The sequence below is a fragment of the Peromyscus leucopus genome, chromosome 19 (assembly GCF_004664715.2).
Source record: "Peromyscus leucopus breed LL Stock chromosome 19, UCI_PerLeu_2.1, whole genome shotgun sequence".
Taxonomy (NCBI): domain Eukaryota; kingdom Metazoa; phylum Chordata; class Mammalia; order Rodentia; family Cricetidae; genus Peromyscus; species Peromyscus leucopus.
Genome location: NC_051079.1, coordinates 71,835,886 through 71,859,612, shown reverse-complemented (window position 1 = coordinate 71,859,612; position 23,727 = coordinate 71,835,886). Strand labels below are relative to the sequence as shown.

Sequence of the window (23,727 nt, the reverse complement as noted above, 5' to 3'; positions counted from 1 at the left end):
GGGGGCTACAACGTCCTTAATCCTTTATTCTCATTCATCTATGCAGCTGTAAGAACCTCCGAGCTTCACCTCAACCTTCAGTGCATCACTGGAAGGGACCCTGTCGGAATATAGTATATCATTGCACCTGGAATAGTGTTGAAAATGGTGTCCAGACCATGGGCCTGGACATTTCATGCAGATGTCTTGCAGGTGCACAAAGTTCACATTTGGGTTTTCTTTTGAGCATCACCTACCAAGTACCTTGTGATGCCCAGAGCTAAAGCTAGGCTCACACACCCTCCCTTGGAGCTCAGGTAAATCCCTTGATTGAAGCTGCCTAGCCTCCTGATCAGGCAGAGCCCATCCTCAAAAGTGTCAGCCCTCAAACTGCCTGTCAGATGGGCTTGGGTACATTCTCTATAATCCCAGCTCCCTGCTGCATTAATAGGACAGAAGTATCCCTGGTTTGAGGGCTGTCTATAATATCCCAAAACTGTTAGCCCGGCCTTCTGTAATAGAAGACTCAAGTGCCAAGCATGATGCTTCATTTTCTGGAAGGAAGTTCATTCCCTCTGGGGTCTGTCACCTTGGCCCTCTAGAGCCATGTAGAGCACCTCTGTTCTGACCCACCGTCACGTACCAGAACACCTGTTTTCATGTAGTTTTCAAGTCTCCACTTAGTTGTTTCCTCTATACTCTTCTGTGTACCAGTGTTCCTCTTAGAATGTGTAGCTCAGGGCCCAATGTATAACCTGCAGCACACCCTTGTTCTTCCTTCTGAACCTCCTCAGATCTAGTATCCATGCAGCCATGTCACTGTGGTGACCCTCCTGGCAGCTAAGGCTTTGAAATTCCTTTCCCACTCTCTTAATTTTGGCAGTTTTTAAAAACCTTTGATTGTAGGACCTTATGTGTTACACATGAAATTGATTTACATGTGTGACATGCTTCAGATATTAGTCATATGAGTTTGTTCCATATCCACAAACATCACTTGCATTATATACTAATTTCAGGTTATATAAATATAGCTATACTTTACACCTCTTAAAATGTAGCAGAAGCCTGATACTGGATGCTCTCTATCCACACGTCAAGCACAGTATTGAATATCATACCTGGACACTCTCATTTGCTCTTCAAGACCTTTAGTATTACTGTCCCCATTTTATGCATTGAGACCCCTCAAGATTTTAAAGTTCAGAAAATTATCTGGAGCTATGTAATGTCTGAGGATTTGCTAACTTTCAAATTAACAGGTTACGCTGCCGCAGTCTCTGGATGCCAACATAAGGCATGAGGTGCCCAGGTTAGAGATTACCATCTCAGCATAGCCAGAGCAATAGCTGGATAGTCAGCATCTGCCCCAGTTTCCCAAGCCACAGTCTACTGAGGCTGCCATGAAGAGGTGGTGACCCTTGAACATGGTGGGCTGTAGTATGCATGTAGTGTAGGGAGCCTGTGTCTTTCCCCATAAACAGTATGGTTATCTTTCTTTGTTCAAAAGTGTTTTCAAGAGTGTTCAATGTCTTGACTATAATGAATAACCAGTTTCCCTCTTTTTTGGAGAAAAATACCATTATTTTCCCAGCCAGATTCTAGAAAAAAACATGAGAAGACAGTGTGAATAAAGGCAACTGGTCTTTCTCTTGGCTCACAGAGTGTGCAGAGATGCAAGGGGCCTGCAGAGCCTCCCCCATTCCAGGTACAGTGGGGAGCTGGAGCCAGAGCACTGACACACTGTTTGGGCTTTTCCTGTTGGCCTGAAGATATTTTTGAGATTATTTGCCCTTTGCCTATCATTTCTTATCATTCCTTTGAGGTAGGACTGAGTAATTGCTAGGTATGGAGCTGTCGTGGCAGGTAGCAGGATCCCCAAACTCTGAAAGGTCTCTGTACAGCACACTATGCAAAAGATTCTGAGTGATAGCTCACTTTCAAGTTAAAGGAATGTGCAGCTGAGGAAGACTTAAATATTCTTACGTTCAGATTTTAGTACTGTCTTCATAGAGCCCAGATCCTTCCATGGTGATGATAAGTGTGTGACACCATGCAAGTGTCAGGCGTATTCTTCCACGCACGAGTAGGAAATTCTAGATGTCAGCATGCTAATGGTTTCACTGTGTGCACTCACCTTTTCTCCCTCTGACTCGAAGATCTCAGGATGGGCAGTGATGTGGTTTGTTTTCCAGCAGGTAGTTAGGTGGAATGATGGCGGCAGTCCACGGGAGTTGTTGGAGCTCTGAGGTGGTGGAAGACAGGCACTGATACACTGAGCCATGGAGGTTTTTAAGCTGCTCCAGCTCCCTATTACCCTGCCCTTTAAAAATCTGTACAGGTAGTGGAGAGTCTGCAAGTATGGTTTAAGCTCTGTCAGGACTTTGATTCACCAGCCTACTGCAGAGCAGCTGTCTTTGGGGTGCAGAGGCTGTTTTCCCGTCTGATGCCCATACCTTCACCTGGCCTCTGACACACTTGCACCTTTGATGGGTGCATAGAAGACCTCTGTGTGGGAAGTAGGAGGAGCAGTGTGAAAGCAGAATACCTAACCGGTCCCATGGTATGGCTGTGTGTGTGCTGGTGTACCCCGACAATGTTTTTGTGTAGACTTGATTCTATGCATGCACTACATGTATGTCTTATGGAAAATGAAGGATTGATGCCTCTGTGGCATCCTGTAATGAAATCATAGGGTGTTGGGTATTGTCTTGTGCTTTGGGGTTGTATGTTAAATCCTTCACTGCCTTTGCCTCTGTGGAATACTGGTGCTAGAGAACACATTGCCTGCCCGTCTGAGAACACCCCACGCCTTGTAAGTGTTCTTGTGAGTAAAAAGGCAAACATCTGTTTAGCAAAGCTTTTGAACACCTTCAGGAACTTAACAATAGTTTTAAGAAAGTAGTTTTCACATTTATTTCCACCTTTGGCAGTCAGTGGATTGGTGTAGCCCTGTGTGTAGCCCAGGCCCCACGCTCTATACTTGCTACATTTGATGGTTTACTTTAGTTAAATATACATATACTTAGAACCTTGCATCTGCCAGAACAGACCATCACCTCCTGACCCTTCAGTTGCCGCACCTGCTTACAGGCATGTGGCCAGCATCCTGTAGAGTCTCAGACAGGCACACATGCACCAAGTGCCCTGAGTCCCTGTTTACATGGAGTGTTTTAGTGTACTGTCTAGGCTCCCCTCTGAATCTTCCTTGCCCCTCAGAATCCAGGCAGGTGTGTGGAGGAGGGACTGGTGCTCATTACTGTGTCTACAAACCTTTGCCCTGGAGCACCAGCTACTTGGCCATTGGAATTATAAGTTAGGTTTTTGTTGTTGTTTTGGGTTTTTTGTTTTGTTTTGTTTTGTTTTGTTTTGTTTTGTTTTGAAGACAGGGTTTCTCTGTGTAGTTTTGATGCCTGTCCTGGATCTTGCTCTATAGACCAGGCTGGCCTCAAACTCACAGAGATCCTCCTGACTCTGCCTCCCGAGTGCTGGAATTAAAGGGGTGCGCCGCTGCCGCCGCCGCCGCCACCACCACCCAGCTATAAGTTAGTTTTTATTTGTTCTTGTCATTTCAGAGTTTAAACTTCATGATTTGTCTTTTATTTGAACTTTTCAAATCAACTTCAGATTTTATTATCCCATGTGTATATTACTCTTTAGGGCCCAGAGCACAGATATGTTATGATTTTTAAATAGGAAAGAAGCATAGAAGGTTTTTGAAAGACTGAGTGAAGATTTCAGTGTCCACTGGTTGAAAAGGAAACATTAAATTTCCCTGTTGGCTATGGCAACACCTACTTATGCCAGTGTATGCAGGAGGCCAGAGGAACAACGTGAGTTTCACCCAAGCTGAACCATAGCACTGAGCTGCCCCTCAACCACGTGGGTTGATGCCCTCTATTCATTTCTCCTCACTGTTTCCAACATGGGCATCTTTCTTTGGTGCCCCACCCACGATGCCCAGCCTCTTCTGCTGCTGCTTCAACAGTCTTGCAGGCTGAGATGTCTTCCCTGTGTTGAGATCAAACTTTGCAGGACTGTGCCCCACAAGACACTTCAGTTCCCTTAACCAGCCAGACCAAGAGAAAAACAGCCATGTGCCAAGACCATATGACTCACTTTAAGATGTAGGGAAGAAGCTCCATTGTTTTAAGTATATACAAGCAGCTGCTGTCATTTGGCTAGGAGCAGATGTTCGACCTCCAAGAGCTTTGCAGATAATTAAAATACTAACAGTTAGTGTTTTACCCCAGCTGTAGGTTGTGTTTACTGTAAATTTGATTTTAATGGTGCCTCTGTGCTGTTACTGGGAAGCAGTTTGCTTTTTACCTTCATACAAAAGTGTCTGCAATGAAGACAAATGCATGCTTCCTCTCATTTCCTCAGGAAAGATAGCACGATACTATACTATGGCGGAGATAGGGGCTCAACTAGGAAAGTGAGTGTCATCTCCTCATAGGGCTTGCCAGGAAACAAAGGGGGAACCAGCTGAATCTGCTTTGTTAGGCCTCTAAAGTCGGCCTTGTGAGAGGCGTGCCCTCCAGCGACACTGACTAAGCTTCGTATTTACATAATTTTAAGGTATGTATAATGTGTACAACTTTTGAAAAATAGGTCTTGTCTCCTGATGTTGTGTTATCTGTACTGGGCATTTATAAACTGTCAGAGGACATTTTGGAAAAGGTCATTGGCTTCTTAATTTCCTGATTCCATAAAGCAGAAAAGAATGCCTGTACTAGTTAAGTGAAGTCGAACCCAGGCAGGCCTACGTGAGAAGATAGGTGCTGTCCACCTGAAGAGCTTGCTTCAGGAAGCCCCACCCCCCACCACCCCCCATTGAAGGGCTGGCAGTCTCCAGCCCTTCTTCAGGCCTCTAGCTTCCTTATAGGAAGAGGGGAAAGCTGAAAAGCCTCCTGTTCTCAGCTTCTGGCAAGAACGCTGACCCAGGTGATGGTGTGCAGTAGTGAGCAAGCCTTGGTCCCCAGCAGAGTATGTTCCCAGGGAGGCTACACTGGAAGGAGATGTGAGGACGCCCAACCCAGACTGGACTTCTGGCCCCATGCACCCAAAGCCATGTCTAGAATGTGAGAGGTACCCTGTGCAGGTGCAAGCCTAGACTTCCTCATTACCTCTCTCTCTCCTATGCTGATACCTGCCTGTCTCCTCTCCCCCCCCCCCCAACACACACTAACTACCTCTCTTGGTTTGTCGGAATGGACTTGAGACATTTGAGCATGCTGCTGGTAAATCACCTGGCTGTTTTTAAGCAGTGCTCTTCATGAGTCAGTGACAAGACCAGAGCCTTTTACAGTCTAACTTTAAAGTGCCATTCCATCACTGTGTGAAACTTGATGACACTATTTCTGTCACTTGAGTGGAATTTCCAAAGTTATATAGTTGGCATCTCATGATGCATTGCTGCAGCTCACAGGAGTCTGCTCAGCAGAGAAACAGTTAACCACTGCCTCCCCGCCGCCCCCTCAAACCCTGGCAGGATAACCTTAAAGGACGTGTTCCCACCTCACTGAGTGAGATTTGTGTGCCCAGCTCCCATTACTGCCAGATCTTCATGCATGAAAATGATAATATATACCTAAGGGTCTGATATAACACAGAATTTCTCTAAAGGTAAAACATTGTCTTTTACTCTTTGTCACTCTTCAGTGCCCATGGAAATACCTGGGCCCACAGAGGCTATTCTTGGTAAAGTTAGAAACCCGAACAAGTATATATTTCCAACCTGAGATAGAATTTATTCTTCATTTCTTTTCTGGATATCTTAGAATTCTTCTCAGAGGTCTTCCATAATCATCTCTGTCACTGCGAGCACAAAGCACAACACTGGTGGTACTTAAGAAAAAGAAATTAAAACATGTGGTGTCTAAATGATGTCCTGGTTCATTGTGGGTACCAAAACTTGCATGGTGCATCTGCAGAGTTTGTATGTTTGACCTTACATCTGAAGAGCTTCTTGGTGGCTGGACATCAGCTAATTTTTTACAGGATAATAATTTCTTTTGTCTCTTGTGAAGCAGAACCTTCATCAAATTGGGGCATAATGATGATTTCCACTGTAGTTTTTCAAGGTGTGCCTGCGTGTGGTTAACTGGTGTCTGGTGTAACTCTGAATATTTTGCCAAGATGCCCTTTAATCATTGCTGTGGTGCATTTAACTCATGCCTAGGTGAGCCACATCACTGAGGCAGCTTACCTTAGGTTCAGAATAACCAAGCCTGTGCTCTGAGACAAGCATTATATTATATTAGGATGGTTCCATTTAACAAGTGCATAAATGGCTAAAAGTAATTCTTCATTTTGTGTCTTAAATATCCAGCCTATTTCTGTTTTCTCTGAATTTTATTAACACTGGCCAAAATTTTTCTTTTCTAACTCTTGGGGTAATGGGCATGAGATACTGACCAACTTGTATTCTCAAAAGAAAAAACAAAGTTATGCCTTATTTACTGTTACACGAGGCCAGGAGGTTTCTCCCACCCCCATCATTGTTATTATTCCAGACACCTCCTCTGTTTTTAATCCCAGACAAGCCCTGCACAGCACTGGACTGGGGGTTTCTGACAAGAACTGAGGGCATCCGTATGTATGTGTGGTGTGAGAAGCTGTGCAGAGCCAAGGAACCCCTCCCCGTGTGGGCTGGACCGGGTTGCTTAGAAAGCTCTCACTCTTTAAAGCAGGTTGGAAGCGGGCACCCCGCACGATGCCAGGGATTGTTGCTGTCTTTAAGATGAATAAATTACGGAGCAATTATCGACATTGACTTGACTGGCTAAACTATTGCTGACTGCTATTGTGAGAATAATGTATTCCCTGCTTTAAACTTCTAAAAGGTTATATTTCACTGAATTTTAATTTGTCATTTTTCCTGCTTTCACTTGAGAAACTTATAAGCTTTTGTGACATTAAAATATGGCTCTAATTTATTAGCATAATCTGTTAATATTGTTTCATTTTAATAGACATTAAGTATGATTTTTTAACATTCTTTTTAAAATTACATCTTTAAATGGAAGTCAGGAAAAATTATACATGGCTTAAGAATCACAATGTCATGTGTGCCCCAAATTTTTATATGAAAAGTATTATTTTTTGGATAATTTTATATTGAAGGTGCTTTAATTATGACAGCGAAGCAGCCCAGCATTTTCAGGGTTTAGTGGCTTAACCAAAACAGAAACTCTAAACACAGAATCTGCAGCATACCCCAGCACCATATAAACATTTAGTACTGCTTAAGAGAGGTTCCATGTGTGAAATAAATGCTGCCTCATAGCTGCAGAGCGGTTTACATAGGATATTAACACCGCTCTCGCAGGCGTTAGGCATCTCACCCCACGACATGTCTTTTTAATGCCATCTTTATCTGCTACACGATGCATGAAATCTACTTTCAGTTTTAGAACCGCCAACAACCTTTGACCCCTTTAGTGCAGACACAATGTGACCTTTCTATTGTCATCAGCCTTCATTCTCCTGAAAATTCTATGAATTTTTATTACAAGTTTTTTTTTAAACCAAGCTGAGGCTTCCACAAATTACTTGCCACAGATGAGATGAAGTTGTTGAAGTGGTGTTAGATAAGTTTTACAGCCAGCATGTGTGCTGAGAGGAGCCCAAGCCTGTGTCCTACAATGTCATAGACCAGTAACTGCTGAGCCTACTATTGGATAAATACATCATTTTATGGAACATTGATTGTTCTATAAACCCAATGGAGTATTATGCTCTATGATCAAACCATTTAGATTGTGTGTAGAGCACAGAAAATGCCATATTCAGGATGGCACTAAAAGTGCCATTTGTGTATTTTATGGATGTCATTACAGGGGAAACTTCTCTCTGTAGGCCCTGTTTACTGCAAAATTTTTTAGTCTGTAATGACATTTTTCATTCACAACGTATGCCTTCAAGAGAGGGGGCCCTTGTTTTATTTGTTTCATTTGAGTTTACTGCACAAATTCTGTACATTTTAATTAAATGTAAGCTTAACAAAAGCATGCGGTATTTATTCTGGGGTGGGGGGATGACAGTAACCGTAGAACAGCTCGCACACAATGGAAGGGGTCAGGTACTCAGCAGCCCCATAGCTGCCCAAAGCCTGACAGGGAGGGAGCGGGCCCTAGCATGGTTTGGGGAGGCACTACCCTGCACAGCTTGCCTATCTGCCGCAGAGTGGTATTGTTTCCATCTCTTGAGCCTTTTTCTTCCTGAAGGCTTGGCCCTTTCATTGCTGTGTTCTAGTGCAACAAGGCTTAACCCAAAATTACTTCCTTGAAAACAGCCCCCCCCCGGGGGCCGGGGGAGTAAAGCCCACCTTTATTACCAGCTCAGTTGGTAACCCTTCCACACATTTAGACATGAGCAGCATCTCACAATAAAGGGGCTTCATAACCATGAACAGGGCTGCCTTTTAATTCCATTCCCAACTTCTGCACATGACTATGTTGCCCTATTGGAAACAGGTCCACAGACTAAGTATAGGCCCTCTGATATTGTCAACCCTCTGAAATCCAACAATGTCTTTTAATAACAAGTACGGCAAAAATGCTGGCCAGGCATCCACAGGCCAGATCTGCACGCTCACTGGAGCGACAGCAATAACTGGGCCATCCAGGATGAAACCTGAACAGTGCCCTGTCCACCAATGCCACTCCATGAGGCCATTTGCACTGGCAAGTTTCACAGTCCACATTCACTAGAAAGAGCATGTGTGCCCAGTACATTCTTGATCCTAACCCAGTTAGAATCTAAAGTTACGGTAGAGATTCACATTCGTTTAAATGACACTTGAACTTCTACATCGCTCCACATTAATTCATTATGGTTGAAATGGAAGAATCTTCAATGGGTGAATCTTTTTCAATCTGATTGAGGCTGTTACATTTTATAGGTGCTATTTTTCAAAGCAGTACTGACAGCACTCGAAGTTATTAAATTGCTGAATCAAAAGACGGACCTGCACTCACATTTATGAACTATGATGGACTAGCTGGGGGCCGTGCTACCGGAGGTTAAGATGTTGGTGGCATTAAGCTTCATCACAGACCAAACTGACAGCAGTATTTACCACACAGTTTACTTTAATGGTCTGGAAGTAGCTTAACTCATTTTCTGGATTCAAATGAACTGACCATGTAGTTCAGATTTTACAATTATCAATGCTGCAAGGGATTCAAAGGATTGTTCTGCGTTTCTTTCAGTCGCCCAGTGAGGAGTGGGATTGCTGAGGCTCAGGCAAGTGACCTCTCTTGCCTCCTAAAAAGAGGATGTTGTTTATTTCCCCCAACTTGGTTTCTCCTGATTTTTAATGTAATGGCAGTATTCCCTTCTTTTGTAATTATTGGGGCAGGGCAAGTTGAATGAAACAGTCTCTTTATGTCATTTCCTGTTTATCCTCTGATTTACACTGTGTATGACCTTGAAATTAAAATGAGCAGAAACAAATCAAAATTGCAGTTTAGGAAGGCAAGCAAAATACTGCGTGCTGAGCTGAAAACTTAGAGCTCAGTTATGAAGTTGCATGCATACCAGAAGAGAGCCTGACAGACCCAGGTGATAAGGCTGGAGGACCCAGTGGATGACAAACAGACTGATGAGGAGCCAGGCCTACCCAAACCCAGGCACAGATGCAGTCAAGTGTGTGGCACTCCTCAGTGCTGGGTTTCTTCAGAGATGGAGTCAGTCTGACGTCTCAGAGAAGACAACTGAGGACAGGTAAAGTTGAAAGGACAGCATGCGGGCAGGTGGAGCCATGCAGACCTGATTGAGCTGTTTCTGGGGGATCCTGGGCTTTTGTCCTCTCACACTTACCAGCCAGACTCTTAGGTCCACAGAGCAAAGCACTGGTCCAGGCAAACGAGAGCTGTTTCTTTTTTGAAAAGTAGAAAGATTAGGTGATACCAGGAGCTCACAACCACAAGCACGTTCCTAAGCGAGCCCTTCAGACTCCTGTAGGGAGGTATTCCACATCCCCAGGTAAAAACCTGGGACACCACCTAGGCCTGCAGGCCTGCAGCTACTATCCAGAGTATCTGCCAATTAAGGCCCATCAGGAAGCAGCCTGACTTAGTGGTCCAGCTTGTGCTCCATTCTCAATAGGGGAGTGAGCAAGAGAAGCAAGGATATACTTCAGGTTCAGCGGTCATTGACATCCAGGACCAAGGGGAGAAGTTTAGTTGAGTTAAGATACCAAGATCCATCTCCCAGCATTTCCTACTGCACCAGCCAGAACAACATCACTGACACATATCCTGTAGGTACCAATAGCACAAAGAAGGAGCTTTTGGGAGTGGAGCTGGTCTAGTTGATGCCTGTCTTTTCTTGAGCTAAGATTTCGTGACTTCCTAACCCTTCTAAGGCCCACAGCATAGAGAGTTTTCCAACAAAGACCAAAAATAACATTTAGCAGCTAGTAAATACTTCCAAATCCAGGACCACTGTCCTGTAGTCTGGGAATTGGCCTAGGTGTGGCCTCTTGGCAGACAGGACCAGCAGCTTCTGCCATAAACCCAAATGCTATCCTTACCCAAAGGCCCTGTTGGGTGCTTGCACCCCGGGTTAACCTGGTCTTGAAAGAAAAGCTTTTTTGTAGTGCACCACCAAGGCAGTTAGCAAAACTTCTGTCTTTAGGGCATGGCAGTCATAGCTAATGAGCTGCAAGTCCTAATCCCTCCCTCCCCCTTGGTAAGGATAAAGCACATAATTTAAAAAAAAAAACTGAACGTGTCAATGAGAGTGTAAGATGTCTCACATGCACTGCATTGACACAGGGAATGTGAGCACAGATGTGAGTAGGTCATGTCTTGTTTGGGAGGGGAGAGGACAATAAAACCATTTTAAACTGATAGAAAAGCTAGGATTTAGAGACAACAGGAACTCTAATTAGAACCATTCTCTACTTTATGAAAACTGAAGCATACAGTTTCCATCATTGCTTACCCTGTTGAGTTATGGACTTGTAGAGGAGGTCATGAAGGTGCACAAGTGTGCGTGCACCTCCCATCCATCCTTGCTGTAGGCCTCTGAGGCCACCCACTCTCTCTGGCCTGCTCTCATCTGGGCTGCTGTTGTGAGATGGGCTCAGAGGTCTCTCTCCTAAGCCAGGCCAGTCCAGTCAGGGCTCAGGCACCCTGACTTCCTGGGCAAGCAGCTCACCCGAGGACTTGTGGCCCTCCCAGGACAGGCTGATCTGAAAGTAGAATGGCTGGGTGGGTGGCAGGCAGGAGCCCGCGCCTTCTGTGTCTGCCCTGTTGATAGCATCCTCAGACCAGGCAGTTGCCAGGGTTCCCCTCCAGCTTCTCCCCTGTACTTCCCTCCTGTCCCTCCTCATCCACAAAGCAGGGCAACCCTCCCGCCCTTTATCACCATCTCACACATCCCACGGGTCTTACTGCCTTCAGGGTCACAGTGTCCTCACGAAGTCATTTGAGGTTGACATGGAAAAGCATGCACCCCCGTTGCCCGTGTGTCGCAGCTCCTTTTTCTGTCTAAAAGCTTCCAGCGGGTTTCTGTGCACAGACGCCAGAGGTGGGATGGGTGAGCATGCCGAGGAGCCTCTGCTCACATCCCCCTGGACCTCCCTCTGCCTTGCCCTCCCTCCGGGCAGCTCCCTGTCCCAGGCCATTGTTCTCTAGCAGCCTGGGTGTGTGGTTTCTGCATCTCTTCAGCCTTGCATGTCCCCTTCCACAGTGTCTGAGCAGACACAGCTTTGGTGATTGTGTATTTCCTTAATACATGGGGACCTAACTGAACGGATGCAATGAGCTGTTCACTGGGCTCCCAGAGCCTTCTTTCAGGCCTGCTCAGGAAGACCTTCTTCCAGACTCCAAGTGCCCAGGCCTTCTGCTAGTATTCCTGTGCCCTGGACCTGGCACAGTGTCCATACTGCTCAACAGAGCCACACTGGACTGCCTCTCACTTTGGTTCAGTAAATACTTCTTGCTATGAACTCTTACAACTGCATTTATTAGTGACATTGTTTTTAATTTAATGTGTAAAGCTTTCATTATCCTTATTGATTAAACAAATACCTGTACTTGATATTTGGACCTTAAGAAAAGGTTTTCCTTTGGATTAAAAGATCCTCCTGTTGGCTCCCAGCTGGCCCCCTTACTGTCCTTGCTGTTGGAGGTGAGAAGAACCATGTGCAGCAGTTTTCTCACTGCTGTGACAGTGGGTGACAAGAAGCTGCTTAAAAGGGATGCCTTCCATCGTGGCAGGACAGCACAGTGGGCGCAGGGCCTGCCGCAGCCGGGCACACTGCAGCCGCAGTCCGGAAACTGCAGTGGGCGCAGGGCCTGCCACAGCCGGGCACACTGCAGCCGCAGTCCGGAAACTGCAGTGGGCGCAGGGCCTGCAGCAGCCGGGCACACTGCAGCCGCAGTCCGGAAACTGCAGTGGGCGCAGGTGCTCCGTTCCCAGCCCCTTCTCCCTCAGTCCAGGCCTCCAGCCCATGGCTGGTGCCTCCTGCAGCTAAGGTGGGTCTTCCGCCTCAGTTAGTAACTCCTCAGACAGGCCCAGAGGCTCGCTCATTCAGATAATCCCTCCGCGGTTGCCAGTATTGACCATCACACTGAAGGAGCTGTCTGCATTCCACCCCAGGACCCCTACACACCAACACTACAGCAAAGAATCAGCTTGGGACAGATGTCACATGAGTATGGGAAGGAGTGTATCTCATAACACCCCTGTTAGGTGTACACATGAAGGAGCAGCCTCCTGGTACTCCTTGTGGGGACTCGTTGGCCTCTGCAGGGAGGGCCGCACGCACTTTGCTGAGGCTGCAGAGCAGCTGCGGGTGAGCTGTCTGACTGGAATCCTGAAGTCCTCTTCCCACACTAACTGGTCCCTGTCTCCCACAGGCATCGTGTCCAAGTCCTATGAGTGCCGCCTGAAAGGACAAGGAGCCACCTTTGTGGAGACAGATAGCCCCTTCACTGCAGCCACCCTGGCAGAGGAATCACCTGTCAAGGAGAAGTCCCTGAGAAGCAGCAAGAGGCAGGCTTCACCCCCTGAGCAGGTCCAGCAGGTCATCATCATCCAAGGCTATGATGGGGAGTTTGCCCTGGATGCCTCTGTGGAAGAGACTGCTGCGGCCACACTGCAGACCCTGGCAATGGCTGGCCAGGTGGCCAGGGTGGTTCACATTACAGAACACGGGCAGGTCATTACCACAAGTCAGAATGGGTCGAATGTGGGCAGTGTGGTACCTGGACCCATCCTCCCGGAGCAGCTGGCGGATGGAGCCACCCAGGTGGTTGTCATGGGGGGCTCTGTGGAAAGTCACAGTGTGGATGAGGCCCTTAGTCCAGGCGGGGCTGTGATACAGCAGGTCTCCAAGCAGGAGCTCTTAAGTCTCTCTGAGGCTGGAGTGCCTCCATCTGACACCTCCTCAGCCTTAGATGCACTACTCTGTGCTGTCACTGAGTTGGGCGAGGTGGAAAATAGGGCAGGGCATGAGGAAAAGGGCAGGCCCAGCCACAAGGATGTGCTGATCCAACTGCCCAGCCAGGAAGCAGCCCATGCTCATCCCAGCACAGAGGCCCCAGAGACTCAGTTGTTCCAAGATGGTCAGGAGAGTCCAGCAGCCATGGAAGTCCTGACGCAGGTTGTCCGGCCCTCAGCCATCATCACGTCTCAGGAACGAGCCCAGGTGGCCTTCAAGAAGATGGTTCAGGGGGTCCTCCAGTTTGCTGTCTGCGACACAGCTGCAGCCAGTCAGCTGATGAAAGATGGCGTCACCCAGGTCATTGTGAATGAGGAGGGTGCTGTCCACATGGTAGCCGGAGAAGGCTCCCAGTTCATCATGCAGGAAGCTGAGACCCATGGCCTGCGGGTACCGGCTGAGCACGTGGACCTGGTAGAGTCAGAAGGGGAGATCTCACAGATCATTGTCACAGAAGAGCTGGTCCAAGCCATGGTCCGAGAATCCAGCAACAACTTCCCTGAAGGTGCCACCCACTACATTGTAACAGAGTTGCCTCCCGGTGTACAGGAGGACGCAGGTGTTTACTCCCACACTGTGATCGAGACAGCCGGCTCTCCAGAGATGCTGCAGGCGGGGGCTGTGCTCGGCAGTGCTGAGGCTGTGGGCACAAGCAGCACTGAGCAGTTGACCAGCATGGTCATCTATACCCAGGATGGCTCCCCGGCAGCCACAGTGATCCAGAGCCAAAGAGAAAACAGTGAGCTCCAAGAAGCATGAGGCAGGCCTCCATGCGGGGCACAGTGCAGTGTGCAAAGATCTACTCGGCCCGTACAGAGGCCGCTGAGCTTTGCTGGTCACGCTTACTTCAGAGGTGTGCTGAACAGGCCCTTCAGGCAGGGGTAACATTGGCCACTGAAAAGACACCAGAGGAGAGCACAGAGCCACGCCTACACCTAGGTTGCCCAGCAGCCTAAGAAGAGTGGGTGGGCAGGATGGACCCTGTACCATAGAGCTGGTCACTGGGCCCTCTGCTCATGGCCTTGCCCCTCCAACACCACTGTGGGGAGAAGCAGTTTTCCCTGGTTTTTCTCCCATACAAGCTCCCTGTTTAGCCATCTAAAGAAAGAAGATGATGTCCCTGGTGAGAACTAGGAAACGTTTCTAGCCTCAGACCATCTGCACGGGCTGCTGCTCATGCAGCCCGTCTCCTTCCATAGTCGATTAAAAATCGGAGCTACAAAGACGACGTCTTGAAGCAGTGAACACCTTGTTTTTACTGTTACTAAGGTTAAGAGAATGGTGTTCCCAGACCAAAGGAAGCCTGTTAGTTCATTTTATGTATAAATTTCCCTTCTGAAAATATTTTAGGTGTTTCCTTTGCCATGGCCATTCTGCACAAGAGAGATCTTTCATCTGTGGTTTGAGAAAAGTCTTGAAATTTTTACTGAGTTAAAATCCACCTTGGTTAAGACAATTGATTCTCATCCTGAATCCATTTCATACCATAACGTCTGTACATGAAATGTCTACTGTGGAAAATATCACTCATTGCTTTTTATAACAGGTATCTGTTTGTGCGGGGATCTTTTCCCCAGGACTTACCTGTGACTGTCTGGGAGCGGGAAGGCTGGCGTCGAACAGTGCAGGAGAAGCCCACCCTGGCCCTGCCTCCCGGCACTGCCTCCTCCTCCACGGTGGGGTCACTGCAAGTGCCGGCTGCAGCCTTATGTTCTGCTCAGTTTTCTTGATTCCATTGCTCTTTTTTTTTTTTTTTCTTCAAAATTGTAAAATAACCCCTTTCCTCAGAGGCAAAATTGTTTTTGTTGTTTTCTTTGAAATAAAATTATAGCATTAAACTAAGGGTGATGACGTACTCTGAGTGGTCAGCCAGCCAAGGCTGTGCCGACAGTGCCCGTGTGGCCAGCCTGCCCAGAGGTTCCTCCCTCTCTGTTTTCACCACTTCGTGTATAGCAGACAGCTCCTGCAGCCCAGTGCCATCACATAAGTGACAAATGGCACAGTCTGTCCTGGTTAGGGACAGGAAGACAGTCTCTCTGTCAGTAGAGAGCCATTTCAGTCCCTTCCTAAGGCCACAAGAGAGAGCACCACAGGACCTGGCCTCTGGCCCCCTGCTTTCTCTGCCTTGAGTTGTGTCCATTCCAGGCCAACTCCCTACACCCAGCCACCCTCCAAGCAAAAGAATAAGAAAAGGTAAAACTTGAGCTTTGGCACTGACTTATAATTAGCTAAGTGTGACTACTCCTGCTTCCTAAAAATGGCAGGGCTACTCAACTCCTCTTAAACAATGTCTTTGCCAAACAGTGACAGGATCGACTCCGTTTGTTATCAGGATAGAGGTGACCTTTACAAAGTGATGGCCCTCTCCAGGCTCCTCATACATGTTAAAAAAGGGGGGTGGGGTATTTTTCAGTGCAGATATTTCTTCTTGATCACCTCTCCCGTTGGCGCGGCCCTGCGGTCCTGAGGCTCAATGCTAATTCTTGCCTCTGCAGAGCCCTGTATGGCTAACCTTTCCGCTGCAGTCCAGGGCGTTGACACTGACATGCTGTAGTTTACCGTGTGTGATTTATTTAGGATAAATATGTCTCAGGTGGCATTTAATCCTTCATAAAACCAGTGTAGCCTGCAGTGTCAAACCTGCAATCACGTTGTGTGCGCGATGAAAAGAGCAGGTCTTTGCATAAAAAAAAAATTGTACAGAGGGTGTTCTTAGACTCAGAAAGATTGCCAAGGCTTCTCCAAGCTATTGTATCCTGTAATTACCTATAGAGCTAGGTTAATGGTACCTCTCTTTTCTCTCTCATTACACAACTATTGGAATGTAAGGGAGTTTAAGAAGCACATACACAAATGTGTGCCTCAGAATAATGAGGCATGGCAGGGTTTGTGAGCAAAGGACATTCATTGTAGCATGGATTGTCTATAAAGACAACGCAGCGAGCTCACAGCTTTCCTTAAGGTTTTTTCAAGAAAAATGTGACAGTTTTAAGGAAGCAAAAAGCCCAGCCAATGACATTTTTATGTAGAGATTGTAACCCCAGAAGACCATGTTTATATTGAGCTACAGCCAATTGAATGATCCAGCCTCAAGGATATCTGCACGCAAGGAAGACCGAGTCCAAGTCAGCATATAGATACGGTTTAGACTTCAACTTCCATGCCAAAAGTTGTCAGTGTGGTGGAGTGGAGGACCACAAAGTAAGACAGCCACTTCTGGACGTGGGACTTCCTGTCACACAAGGTCATTTAGTGTGATGCTGCCACTCACTCGCACGGCCATCTTTGTGAGAGACCTCATCCCTCCCTGGGAGACGAGTGGTCACTGCTAAACATCCTTGCAAGAAAGGAAATCAGACAGTCTGATGCAGAGGATGAGGCTTTCATGTATTGGTTTCCTGTGAAGGACAAGTACATGTACTAAGACTGGGTCCAGTAGCTTTGGGAATCCCTGTCACTTACTAGCTGAAAGTGTATGAAAAGCCAGTGCCAGGTAACAGTCCCAGATTGTCCAAGATACTTCCAGTGAGAGAAAAGGGATCTCAAGATTGAACTGAGCTCAGTTCTGACGCTTAGTGAGAACTGGGTTGGGCATGAGGATAGGAAATTTCTAAAAGGAAATCTGACATCAGGGGACTTGGGCTAAGCTGACCAAACAGCATTACCACTTGGGGCATGAGCTGGGTGGAAGACGAAGACCCTATTGGATTTCCAGGTCCACTAGGAAATTAGAGCTGTTAGTGGGGATCCTGGCCTCCCCAGCTTAGCAGATACCGTTAGCGGGCTCCTGGCCAATTAGCAGCTTTCTTGCTAAGGGGTATTTTTAAAAGGAAGCTCTCAGATGATCATAGATGCATCAGACAAGTTTCCTCATCAAAGAAATTGTCCGAGTCCTGGAAGATGGAGGGTGAGGCCTTAGTCCATGTTAGCGTTCTCCGCCTAGAACACAGCCAAGACTCCAGGCCCAGCAGCCCCGCCCAGCACTCCTCTGAGGAGCCTGACCCCACTTCCCACCAGTATCCATCTAGGAGAATCCCAGCCACACAAAGCTGCTCTGTCTCCCAGCTCTGTCCCACTTGTTTCCTGGAGGGGAAGGAGGCCTAAGCAGAGGATTGAGGAGCCATCTTAAAATCTTAACCTGGAGTGGTTCCTAGGTTGAGCAAAGGCCATTCAGTTAGCATCAGAGAACAGTGCCTTTCCCTTCGCTCACTGGACATCAGCTCTTAATGTAAGGGGTTCAAGCTAACTTGAGCAGCCTCCTCCTGTTCCATCACGTTGGAGAATACAATTCATTTTCTGCTCCTCTAGGGTGATACCATTTTACATGGAGAAAAAGTTAGCTGGGGTGGCAGTTCTATGTTTCGGAAGCACCTTCTAATCAGGGATGGGTGATTCATGATTAGCTTCAGCAGGCGATCCCTCTGACATGGAAGGGGAAAAATTAGCAGCTGTCACTGCTTGATGAGTTAATTTCCTGATGGGCCTGACACTGAAAAGCCATTTGGAGTCATGGCTGTGGCTGATGAGAAAACCTGGCAGTGCTTTTATGACTGGAGATGAAGACGGGGCAGAGGAGCTGCCTGGGAAGGCCTGTCAGTCCACTGGGGAGTGTGCGCATCTGGGCTGGGGCTCAGGCCGAGGCCTCACTGCCCTCTTTATTGGGCATACCTCTGATGGGGAGGCCAAGCACCTCGTGGCTGTGGAAACTCCAGGAGACAAAAGGCAGCTCCAGGAATACATGGGGTATTGACCTTCAACTCTGTCCTACCCTACCTCTGTTCAGGAAGGCCACTTCCAACCCAACAGGAAGGAGCAGGTTTGGTCTTAATGTCTTTTAAGTAGGAATTAAAGAAATAAGTATATAATAAGCTCTACCTTTGTTACCAAGCTTGGCTTCTGCGCTTCCCTAAGAGAAGGTAGTTGGCAAAAGTTGGGTATATGGAATTCAGGAATCAGGACCAGAGCCTATTGTTTACCAGCTAGAAAACACAGGGGCCATTGTAATCTTCAGGGACAGGCTGGGAAACTCCTGTTTCTCTTGGATCCTTGGTTTGTAAAATCAATGAAGAAGAAGGTCCTAGATCTCCTACTTAAGAAGGAAGCTTGGGGCAATGACCTACTTCTTTCCAGAGCCAAGCTCTTGCCCAGGCCAGGTTTCTGGTTGCTCTTCCTGCTTTTGGGACCAAGCTCTGCAAGCTGAGAAACTTGCCCAGAACTGGCTATGGAGAGCTAGAGTCTGAACACTAGAATGTGGTCACAAAAACCATTCCCAGAATTGAATAAATCAATCCTCCATATCTCCAGCAAAGAACCATTCTCTCCTGAATAGTATGCAATACCTTTCAATAAACTCTTTTTAAATGACCTAACTTCAACATGGCTTTCACCATCATCAAAGACAATCTACCACCAGAATAAACACGAACATCCAAGCCCTCGAGGGTCAGAACCATATTCTCAGTCGTCTTCTACATCTCACATTGCTCTTCGAATAACCTGTTAAGGGGGAGAATTAAAACAAACACAAAGGAAAGTATTTACTTTTCACTTCCAAACTGATTCCAGGTTAGTGAAGGACCTGTTCGATTCTCTGGGTGACCCACGTCTAGCCAGTGTCCAGCCGTGCATGCTGCTGTGAGCAGTGAGGACATCTTGGTGCCTGGTTACCTTGTTCTCGGCAGCCTCAGCAGTGTCCACGGCCACTGACCACAGTTGGGGGTCGCAGCTCCTGGCTTGTTCCATGTGGCTTCTGAAGATGGAAAACGTTTTGATGTCAGTTGCAACATGAGACCCATTGGAACACACAGTTTTCCGAACCCACAGCCAGGAGCTGAGGATCTTTTGGTGACAGTGGAGGATTCACACTCTTGGACAGGCTGCAGTTTCTCAGCCATGAAAATGGCCAGGGCATGGGATCTACCCACCCAACAGCATGGTTACCAAGAAGAACCCTCACTGGGGTTGCTCCTGCAGGTTCCTCCTATCTCAAATGCAGGGTCCTACTGGTCTGTGTCCCCTCCCACCCTGTACTTCACAGAGCCCAAGGTGCGCTTCCCAAACTGTTGCTGAGGATGACCGCTAAGTCAGAGCCTCTGCACTTGTAAACTCGCCCAGAGTGCACACTGGATAGCCTCAAGGGACCATCTAGAGGGAATAAAGAAGTCAGGACATGAATTCCCCATTTGCCCTCCATTCTGGTTTTGTTAGTCGCCTTCCTCTCTGTCCCTGCAGTCTCAATTTCGTCAACAGGGCTCTTCAGAAGGAAGGAAATGAAATGCATCCTGAACCTACAGTCTCTTGGTCAAACCAGTTAGATCACATTCTCATCATATTCCAGAACAGTTCTTGATGAAGAACCCTGAGACTAACCCTCATGACAAAGGTCACATCAGGGTCACAGACTTGTTACACATAGTGAGGTGACTCTTCTGGCTTTTATAGGTACAACCTTCACTCATAATCATAATCTTAAAGACAGCATCAAAGTTTCTTCCCATGGCATCAGGCTGTTCTTGTTAAAGATTTTATTTGCTATGTACTGACTTTTTTCCACCCTAAGGTGTTGGGCCAAAGCGATTCACTCCACTCACTATTCATTCTTGACATAGTATGAAAAGAGATGGTGTTTGAGGTCATCTGGAATGACGGTGACATTTTCTTTTCTGGAGGAAGATCTTTGACACTTGGCAAGAAGTCGGGAGCCAAGGCAAGCAAACAAGGGCATGCCAGGTGGCCCTGGACCGCAAGCCTTGCCTTCAGCACACAGCATCTCAGTACGGTCCCAGAAGAAAGCTGGACTAGGGAAGAGCTCCAAAGGGAGGGAGGAGTGCCCTGTCAACTCTGAAACATCCTCCAACATCCCAATGTACTTGAAGACGGGACCCATGTGTAGTGTCTAGACCCATCCATCTTAGAAACAATTCTTGAGAGGAAGAACAGCGGAGCATGCTCTAAAATAAATCTGCCACAAACTGTCACCCTCCCCCCGAAGTCAGGGAGGCTGTACCCTGAGCAGAGTCTCCAGCCCCTTCTTAAGAGCAAGCAAGAAGACTGTGGAGCTGACAGCCCTACGGTACCGTAGCACACGAAGTGGGGCGGGATGAGAGGCTCGTGATTACAAGGGACCCAAGTGGCCCCACAGGCTGCCTGGTGACCCACACAGCTGTTAGCGTTTTGGAGGAGATATACTTGCTGGGCATTGGTCTGGAGCTGTTCCAGAAGACTTCTGCAGACCTAGATGGCAGAGATGGCAGTTGTGCTGGTGTGATCCTGAGTTGAGGACCAAAACTCAGTCTGGGCCTTGCAGCTGATAGAACTAAGATTAGAACTAAGATCATGTCAGATGAACCCATGAGTGGCATCCCATGAGGCCACACTATGTCCCAGCAGCATTCAGTCAGTCTTTTGAGAACAGGGTTTAGAAATAGATAAATTCTCTGTCAGTGTACCCTGAGACTAGACAGCTATTCATGAGATGTTCAAAGGATTACCAGAAACATAGTGCAGTCTTTGCATGGCTCCAGTGGCAAACTGTCCCCAAGGAAGCTGGAGTGAAAATCACAGAGTCTTGCAGGCTTCGCTGAGTAAAGCTGGCAATGGCCTGCTCAGAGCTGCAAGGGCCCAGCAAGGTTGCTAACTATGTCAGGTCAGTCTGACAATGACCTGGGTCCCATGAGCCACCCAGACTATCACTGCAGGCCCTATCAGTGATGACAAATGTCTTCCCGTGGCCAGTGAGGGGTGCCAAGCTCAGGCTGCATAATGTGGCACCTGGACTAGGAGGCTCGGCTACACGGAGATGGCCAGACCGAGGGAGCATAGCACTGTTGCTGCCTCTGGGCGCTGCCTCCCTTCCTCTGAATCCCAGAGCCTCCTCATTGTTTTACTTTGCTTTCTGGTTTCTATCTCAGTGCTCTTTGATTTCACATTTCTGGGCTCTCCTTTGGGGGCGTCTGAAGTGGGCTAGGGCACTACAGGCTGCCCGAAGGCTGGACACTCTGGGTTCTGACTCTCCTGACTGTGTAGATGAAGGTGGAGGCCGAGGTCCTCAGGCCCCCGCAGTCTCGTGCGAGGCAGGTGTCTGCTCTTCACAATGACCTCAGCTAAGATCCCTCTTCTTACGGCTTTGAAACGGTTTCTATGGAGCTATCTATCGTCTGCAGCTCCCTCTTCCTGAAACTGTACTACCATTGTATTGTGGGAACGGTAAGCCCATGGAGGTGGGACTGCACTTGGCCATCTTTCCAAGAGTATGACTTGTTTTCAGGCCACATAGACAGCGCTACAGAGCACTCCGGACTGCCAGGGTCCAGAGGTTCCTTCGAAGTGATGTGTCTGCGTAAATGATGTGGGGGACTCAGGGTCAGTTGAGGCCACGGCCAAGGCAACTCGTCTGGTGCATGTGTGTGCGTGTGCGTGTGCGTGTGTCCCCTTCTGTTGCCACAGTGAATCCTGTAAACTATCAACCAAGGGCAGTCATGGAATAAAGACTGTCATCTATGTAACCTCTCTGAAGATTCTCCTCTCTTGTTCCTTTTTCATGAGGATACTTACTGCAAACTGTATTCTGGAAGAAGCTTGATTAGTTCCAGGATTCAGAACAAAAGAGAGACATAAGGTAAATAACGGAAATGCACAGGGTGCGGTTATCAGAGCACATAAAGGGGGAGCTGTAATGAAAGAAATGTCAGGCTGAAGAGAGGGCCCAGCAGCTAACAGCACGGGCTTCTTTCCAATGGACCTGGGTTCAATTACCAACACCCACATGGCTGTTCACAACCATCTGCAATTCCAGTACAGAGGATGTGACACTCTCACTTGGCCTCTGTGGCGACCAGGTATGCACTTGGTAGACAGACATGTGTAGGCAAACCACGCAGATGCATAATTTTTAAGAAAAGAAATGATATAATATTGACATGTATAGAAAATAGGTTATGAAGGTCTGGATAGTTTAGAACACATGAGTGGGGCAAGCAACAGTCTAATCTGGGATAAGAATAGTAAGACAGTTATTAATGTTGGAAGAAACTAAACATGCATACAAAGTATCAGCTGTTAGTACCATATAATACATGGTTTATCCATGAATGGTATTTATAGTCATGATATCCATACTGTGAATACGCATGTAATACAAACCATCCCATAACTAAGAAGTGGAGGTGGGACGGAAATGGTGTGAAGAATACAGACTCCTGCATCTTGGGAAGTGAACTGACAGTGTCTGAGATAGACAAATCAACTTCAGTGTCAGCAAAATGCCCTTCCCATTTCCTATCTAGATGGAAAAAAATCTCACTGTCTGGTCATTCCCTACCACGCTAGCCATAGGGGGAGACAGGAAATAGCAACCATGTGTTGGAAGGCTGCTTGGGGATGGGTGAAGCCGAAGCAGAGCAGAGAGCTCCCTGGAGAAGGGGACAGTAAGGGCGAACTGGCTGCGGCCCCTCTCCACTAAGGCCCGCCTCCCCCTGACGTTTGAATAGGGCTGGTTTTCTGAACATTAGAAAAATGTAAACGTACTAATGTAGTAGGAAGTAAATAGTCCTCTGTTGTAAAACAAGTGACTCTTCCCTCTCGAACTGGATTGATGCCCATTGCTTCGCCATGCTTGGCTGATGGGTTGGCTCTAAGCCATGCTCCTCTTCCCCTTTTCTTCAAAGCCTGATAGCATCAGGAAATTGCCAAATCACTGGCCACAGTGCAAGATGTCCAAACAAAGAGATATTTCAGTCCACAGTCCATGGAATAAAAGCATACATTTCACTAGTTTCTCATAGACTTGCTGAAAATGTGTGCACACATTCACACATGCACGTGCGCGCGCGCATGCGCGCGCGCGCACACACACACACACACACACACAATTTTGCTATAGGAAAGTAATTGAGTCAGTAGCTTCAAATGAACTGATGGTAATTCCTACCAATTAGCTATGTAATAATCACCTTGGCCATGTTGAGTTATCTGAGCAAGAGGCAAAATTTCATAGTATTATATACCAAATAACTTTCAGGAGATATAAGTAGTCAGGAACACTCAGATGTTTCCAGCTCTTTGCGTCTCAGATGGATTTGCTGATATGCTCTACCATCCTGAATCTATTAGCATGACTCACACTGAAGGTTTAGAAAGAGAAGAATGAAAGCCTGTTGGTCTCCAGTGCAACCAAGGAATAGGTGATTTCCAGGAGCACAAAACTGCATGGGTGGAGAGGCTGCCCCATCGTGGGGCACTCCCACGCTGCACTCCCAGAGCAGAAGAGGAGTGCAGCAACTTACCGG

At 47.3% G+C, this 23,727-nt stretch overlaps 1 protein-coding gene across 1 annotated transcript in view; it reads left to right on the top strand.

The window, feature by feature from the left end:
• Znf407 (zinc finger protein 407) overlaps positions 1-23,215 on the top strand; it is a 422,868-nt gene extending 399,653 nt beyond the window's left edge. The window contains exon 9 of the mRNA XM_028873874.2: positions 12,858-23,215. Coding sequence (XP_028729707.1) covers positions 12,858-14,200 — 1,343 coding nt within the window. The 3' untranslated portion in view covers positions 14,201-23,215. The remainder of the gene's footprint in view (positions 1-12,857) is intronic.
• The last annotated feature ends 512 nt before the right edge of the window (positions 23,216-23,727 follow it).